The sequence below is a fragment of the Scomber japonicus genome, chromosome 11 (assembly GCF_027409825.1).
Source record: "Scomber japonicus isolate fScoJap1 chromosome 11, fScoJap1.pri, whole genome shotgun sequence".
Lineage (NCBI taxonomy): Eukaryota > Metazoa > Chordata > Actinopteri > Scombriformes > Scombridae > Scomber > Scomber japonicus.
Window position 1 is genome coordinate 933,209 of NC_070588.1, and position 7,500 is coordinate 940,708.

At 45.7% G+C, this 7,500-nt stretch overlaps 1 protein-coding gene across 1 annotated transcript in view; it reads right to left on the reverse strand.

Moving 5' to 3' along the window:
* The window catches only part of mylka (myosin, light chain kinase a), an 80,884-nt gene that overhangs the window by 16,824 nt on the left and 56,560 nt on the right, over positions 1-7,500 (reverse strand). The window contains exons 21-22 of the mRNA XM_053329074.1: positions 6,025-6,141; positions 3,705-3,764 (exon numbers count right to left, since the gene is read on the reverse strand). Of these exons, the coding sequence (XP_053185049.1) occupies positions 3,705-3,764; positions 6,025-6,141 (177 nt within the window). The remainder of the gene's footprint in view (positions 1-3,704; positions 3,765-6,024; positions 6,142-7,500) is intronic.

Consider the following 7,500-nt stretch of genomic DNA (forward strand, 5'->3'; position numbering starts at 1 on the left):
AATAATAAATAATCAGTAAATACACAAGTAATAAAAACAATAGTAGTAAAAATGAAAGTTAAAGAAATAGTAACATTATGTAATAGAGAGATATTAGTGTTGAAATGAATGATAATGAAAGGGGTCAATTTGACCCGGGAGGACGACACAAGGGTTAAAAATGATTCTTTAAAAGTATATTTTATTTTATTCATGTCCATGTTTAATGTGAAGCACTCTGAGCTGCATCTGTTGTATTAAAGTTATTACTATTAGATCATCTTCATGTTTTAAAGGCACGTGAGCGAGCGATGACCTCACTGTTTGGTTTCTGCTGTTTGAATGTAAATAAATGAGCTAAAAATATTTCTTCATGCAGCCGAATGGAAACAAACCTCTCAGCTTGTTGTTCTGCACGCCGCTGTAATAAAACCACAGAAGAAGAACACACCGCTACAAAGATCACGTGACTATTGATTGATGAGGATTGTTTTGCATGAAAAGCTAAAGAGTCATGTGAAGCTTATCTGAGGCTTCAGCAGTCTGAACTCAAACTAAGAGAGACTGAATCTATATTCGGGATGTGTCATTAAAACTAAATAACTGTCGACCTCCATGATGTCTTGCTGCAAAGAGTCACTGAGCTGTAGTCTAGTGTTCAGGTTCATTAGCAGCTACTTTCAGCCACTAGGAGGAGCTCTAAGCTTCTTGTGTTGAAGTAGAACCTGAAACACTGCTGCCCTCGGCTACTTTGACTCGGTAGTAAGTTAGCCTGCTAGCTAGCTGACTGGTAGTAAGTTAGCCTGCTAGCTAGCCGACTGGTAGTAAGTTAGCCTGATAGCTAGCTGACTGGTAGTAAGTTAGCCTGCTAGCTAGCTGACTGGTAGATTGGTGATTGGTAGCTAGGTGGTGGGTGGAGCATCAGTACTGACTTGGTGATTAGTAGCTAGGTGGTGGGTGGAGCATCAGTACTGACTTGGTGATTGGTAGCTAGGTGGTGGGTGGAGCATTAGTACTGACTTGGTGATTGGTAGCTAGGTGGTGGGTGGAGCATCAGTACTGACTTGGTGATTGGTAGCTAGGTGGTGGGTGGAGCATTAGTACTGACTTGGTGATTGGTAGCTAGGTGGTGGGTGGAGCATCAGTACTGACTTGGTGATTGGTAGCTAGGTGGTGGGTGGAGCATCAGTACTGACTTGGTGATCGGTAGCTAGGTGGTGGGTGGAGCATCAGTACTGACTTGGTGATCGGTAGCTAGGTGGTGCATCAGTACTGACTTGGTGATTGGTAGCTAGGTGGTGGGTGGAGCATCAGGCCAAAACACAGAATGACAACATAAACATTACTTGAGGGCTGCAACTGAACTTTTCAAATGTGAATATTCTGGCTGGACTACGACTGTCAGTGATATCAGTGTTTGAAATTAACATGATTCCTTAATGTCTGATTACATTTTAGGGCCATTTTATGATTACTTGGAATATATTTGTTACATACAGCTACTTTAAACTAAACCACATGGACACAATCAAACATCAGTGACCCTGATATGTTCGAATGTTTGTAGAGAGCAAAGCTTCATGTGTCTCTCAGACTCTCGGTAGATATTTTAATCACAATCTGATGTAATCTAGTTCATGTTCTCTGTTTCTGTAAATAAAACTAAAATTAACTCTCCTGTTGTTGAGCTACAAACTGATATGGAAACAGACTCTTCCACTTCAACAACGACAGGAAGACAAATCATTTTCTACATGATGTATTAAAATCAGTTTGGATCATTTTTCACAGATTTCGGGGGACGCTCTGCTGCTGAGAGAAAACAAGACGACGAGCTTCTTAAAAGGAAAAACTGCTTCACTTTTAATCTGTGAAGTAAAACAAGGTCTGAGAGACACAGACAGGAGGGAGAGGAGGAGAGGAGGGAGAGGAGGAGAGGAGGAGAGGAGGAATCAGGCCTTAAATGGAAGTGTGGGAGAGGAGCCATGAGGAGCCGAACACTTCCTCCTGTCAGCTCTGCAGGTTCACATCAGTGTTTCCTGTTACATTCAGTTCATGAAGCGTCACACAGCAGAAACATGTGATGCTACTTTCTACTCCACTACATTTATTTAACAGCTTTAGTTACTTTTCAGATGCAGATTTGACTCAATGGATAATATAACAAGCTGTTAAAATACAACCCAGCCTCAACGGACAAACATTAGTAGCTTCTATAAAACATTTAAGATTATTTTAATTTTTGTGCATTTCGGGCCACTTTAGGAAAAGTAATTAAATTTCAGAATAAAATACATTTGTGTTGTTTTTACAGCTGTTAAATTAAAACCTGAACAGGAAGTAAGGCTTTGTTAGTCTGAGTTTAGACGAAGAAGATGGACAATAAAGTTTCTGAATCTGAATTTATATTCGGGATGTGTCATTAAAACTGAATAACTGCGACCTCCATGCTGTCTTGCTGCAATGAGTCACTGAGCTGTAGTTTAGTATTCAGGTTCATTAACAGCTTTCAGCCACTAGGAGGAGCTCTAAGCTTCAGAGTGAATGTTTACTGCTGCCCTCTGCTACTTTGACTCGGTAGTAAGTTAGCCTGCTAGCTAGCTGACTGGTAGTAAGTTAGCCTGCTAGCTAGCTGACTGGTAGTAAGTTAGCCTGCTAGCTAGCTGACTGGTAGTAAGTTAGTCTGCTAGCTAGCTGACTGGTAGTAAGTTAGCCTGCTAGCTAGCTGACTGGTAGTAAGTTAGCCTGCTAGCTAGCTGACTGGTAGTAAGTTAGCCTGCTAGCTAGCTGACTGGTAGTAAGTTAGCCTGCTAGCTAGCTAGCTGACTGGAGGGAACATGATGCAGACGGAGACACACTAAAGTCCAGCGTGGTTTAAAAGCTTCCAGAAAGTAAAGGATAATGTTGTCAGGTGTGAAATTGAGTTGAGCTACGGTGGCTTCACATGGACAAAAAAAGGGTTAGGGTTAGGGAGAAAATAATCCACCTGTAAGATTTATTCTTTTAATTAATGTGTTTGTGTAAAGAGATGAAGGCTGATTATCATTTAAATTAACACAAGTTCAGCAGTTAAAGCTTGTTAGTTATGAATACTGAAAGTTATTTTATCTATTTAGCTCTTGTTAACGTCGGCATGCAGCAAATATTCGGTTATTCGTTCTGACCATGAAAACTTGAGCTCATGCACATCACCGGTTTATATATCTGAGTTTATAAAGATATTGAATAAAGCTTATATGAACGCAGTCAATGCTTCCTCCAGCTGCACAGACTTTTACTTATATATGTAATATTATAATAAGTCAACAGCAAGAGTTCAGTTATAAAGTTTCAGACGGTGGAAAGACCCTCGAAAAGGCTGATGGAAAATGTTTATGGTCTTCAGGAGTGGAGGGTTGTGTGTGTGTGTGTGTGTGTGTGTGTGGTGTGGGGGGGGGCAGGAAACAACGGGGCTGATGGGAAACGTGGTCTTAATGTAGAAAGGAGAGCAGTAGTTTACCGTTATAGGAATAATAATCTGACAGTGATGTACGCACTGATGTTTCCAATGATACACAGAGCTGCTTTAAAATAGCAGCTGTGTGTGTGTGTGTGTGTGTGTGTGTGTGTGTGTGTGTGTGTGTGTGTGTGTGTGTGTGCAGTGGGAACCAATGATCCCAGGCTGCAGCTCCTTATTGGGACAAAAGGAAAGAGGAAAGAGGCTGCTGCATATTTTGGAAACTCACTCTCTGAGGTCGGAGTCGCCTTCTTGGACTTCTTGTCAGCCGGAGAGTTTTCTGCCGGATCTGCAGACAGACACACACACACGCACACACACACACACACACACACACACACACACACACACAGACACACACACACACAGAGAGACACAGACACACACACACACACACAGAGACACACACACACAGACACACACACACACACACAGAGACACAGACACACACACACACACACACACACACACACAGAGACACAGACACACACACACACACACACACACACACAGAGACACAGACACAGACACACACACACACACACACACACACACACAGAGACACACACACACACACACACAGAGACACACACACACACACACACGTTAACTGTTTCACTTTCAGCTTCATTTTATTTTATACACTTTAATTGTCTTTTTATTCCACCGTGTTACTTTAATCTGCTTTTTTATATTTAATTTAAAGAACTTAAAATCATCCTGTTGCTGAAATGTTGAAGATTTATCAGAAACATCAGAGCTGGAAAGTAACTTTAAGCACTTTCTTCATTTAAATAAACAGCGTTGGTCAGTCAGCTGTTTGTGAACGTTCACATTCCTGCTGCACTAAAGCTCCGAGATGTTGGAGAGATAACACGGCACTGTTTGTGTTTGTGTTGATTTATTCTAATTACAGGAAATGAGGAGGGGGAGGAGGAGGAGGAGGAGGAGGAGGAGGAGGAGGAGGAGGAAGAGGAGGAGGAGGAGGAGGATGAAGAGTAGGAGAATGAGGGGGAGGAGGGAGAAGAAGAGGATGAGGACGAAGAGGAGGAGGAGAAGGAGCAGGAGGATGAGGAGGAGGAGGAGGAGGGGGAGGAGGAGGGGGAGGAAGAGTAGGAGGAGGATGAAGAGGAAGAGGAGGAGAAGGAGCAGGAGGATGAGGAGGAGGAAGAAGAGAAGGGGGAGGAAGAGGAGAAGGAAGAGTAAGAGGAGGAGAAGGGGGAGGAAGAGTAGGAGGAAGAGGAGTGGGAGGAGGAGGAGGAGGAGGAAGAGTAGGAGGACGAGGAGGAGGAGTGGGGGGAAGAGTAGGAGAAGGGGGAGGATGAAGAGTAGGAGGATGAGGACGAAGAGGAGGAGGAGAAGGAGCAGGAGGATGAGGAGGAGGAGGGAGAGGAGGAGAAGGAGCAGGAGGATGAGGAGAGGAGGGGGAGGAAGAGGAGACGAAAGAGGAGTGGGAGGAAGAGGAGGAGGAGGAGAAGGAAGACGAGCAGGAGGATGAGGAGGAGGAAGAGGAGAAGGAAGCAGAGTGGGAGGAAGAAGAGGAGGAGGAGGAAGAGGAGGAGGAGGAGGGGGAGGAAGAGGATAAGGAGGAGGAGGAGGGGGAGGAGGAGGAGGAGGAAGAGAAGGACCAGAAGGGGGAGGATGATGAGGAAGAGGAGGAGGGGGAGGAAGAAGAGGAGGAGGAGGAAGAGTAGCAGGAGGAAGAGAAGGAGGAGAAGGGGGAGAAGGATGAGGAGAGGATGGGGGAGGAAGAGGAGGAGGATGAGGAGGAAGAGGAGGAGAAGGAGCAGGAGGAGGAGGAAGAGGAGGAGGAGAAAAAGCAGGAGGATGAGGAGAAGGATAGGGAGGAAGAGGAGGAGGAGGAGGAGGAGGAGGAGGAGGAGGAGGGGGAAGAGGAGAAGGAAGAGGAGTGGGAGGAAGAGGAGGAGGAGGAGGAAAAGGAGGAAGAAGAGGGGGAGGAAGAGGAGGAGGAGGAGGAGGAGAAGGAAGAAGAGTAGGAGGGAGAGGAGGAAGAGGAGGAGGAGGGGGAGGAAGAGGATGAGGAGGAAGAAGAGGAGGAGGAAGAGGAGGAGAAGGGGGAGGAAGAGTAGGAGGGGGAGGAAGAGGAAGAGGATGCGGAGGAGGAAGAGGAGAAGGAGCAGGAGGATGAGGAAGACGAGGAGGAAGAAGAGTAGGAGGGGGAGGAGGATGAGGATGAGGAAGAGGATGAGGAGGAAGAGGAGGAGGAGGAGAAGGAGCAGGAGGATGAGGAGGAGGAACAGGAGGAAGAGGAGAAGGAGGATGAGGGGGAGGAGGAGAAGGAGGAGGAGGATGAGGAAGAGTAGGAGGAGGAGGAGGAGGAGGAGGAGAAGAAGGAAGAGGAGGAAGAGGAGGAAGAGAATGAGGAGAAGGGGGAGAAGGAAGAGGAAGAGGAGGAAGAAGAGGGGGAGGAGGATGATGAGGAAGAGGGGGAGGAGGATGAGGAAGAGGAGGAGGAAGAGGAGGAGGAGGAGGAGGAGGAAGAAGAGGAGGAAGTTTTCTGTATTAGAGGGTAAACAGGTGTTTCTTACCGTCTACGAGAACCATACAGGAACATTCAGCTCTGCCTGCTGAGCTCTCCGCTCTGCATTTATACTGGCCTTCATCCTCCGGTAGAGCTTTACCTATGGTCAGAGAGCACAGACCACCTGCACACACACACACACACACACACACACACACACACACACACACACACACACACACACACACACACACACACACACACACACACACACACACACACACACAGACAGACACACAGACACACACACACACACACACACACAGACAGACACACACACAGACAGACACACAGACACACACACACACACACACACACACACAGACAGACACACACACACGCACACACACACACACACACACACACACACACACACACACACACACACACACACACACAGGTCATTAAAACATCTCCAGAGTGAGACACTTAAAAACCAGTCAGCAGCTTTCATCGATCATCCGTCTGTTACTCTCATATCTCTCTGCGTTCACACCTGCAAACTAATCAAGATCGGTCCGACTGACGTTCCCTCATCTTCCGGTAGGTCAGTAGGTTGGTGGGGAGTCAAGCGGACCGAGACCTCCTCTGTTTGGAGGTCTCAGTCAGCTTGATTTGGGGCGCTTCCACACCAACAGCAGTTAGTGCACTAAACAGTCCATTCAGACCAAAAGCTCTTAGTTCAGTTAGTTCTCGTTGGTGTGAAAGCATCAATCGCACAAATCAAGCGGACCGAGACCTCCAAACAGAGGTGGTCTCGGTCCGCTTGACTCCGCACCACCTACCGACCTACCGGAAGATGAGGGAACGTCAATGGGACCAATCTTGATTTGTTTGCAGGTGTGAACGCGGACCAAATAATCAAACTAGTGGTGTGAAACCGCCCTTAGAGACTATGAAGACCAGAGTTAGACTATAAGGACCAGAGTTACACTATAAGGACCAGAGTTACACTATAAGGACCAGAGTTACACTATAAGGACCAGAGTTAGACTATAAGGACCAGAGTTAGAGACTATAAGGACCAGAGTTACACTGTAAGGACCAGAGTTACACTATAAGGACCAGAGTTACACTATAAGACAGCAGAGCTTTGGCAGCTATCATGGGAAATCCACTTCAGAGCCTCTACACAATGGATGAAACACTTGGAGTAGCTCAGGATACTTTGGACCGTCTTTAGACTTTAAACAAACAACGATGCCGACTGAAAGGACTCAAACTGAAACGAGCCATCGGACGAATTTATAGTAAAGACACACGAAAACAGATTTTGCACTAGTTATGATATATAATTAATAATATAATATAAATTAGAACAAAGCTGTGGGTGTTAATGTGTTAACGTGTTAATCAACAACTGAGAGGGTCAGAGGTGATAATAAAATGTTTAGTGTGTATTAGCTTTAATCAGTTAGGAGGTTTTCAATGGTTGGTTTCTTTAGTTTATGACTTTATAATCCTCCTGGACCAGCGTGTCCCT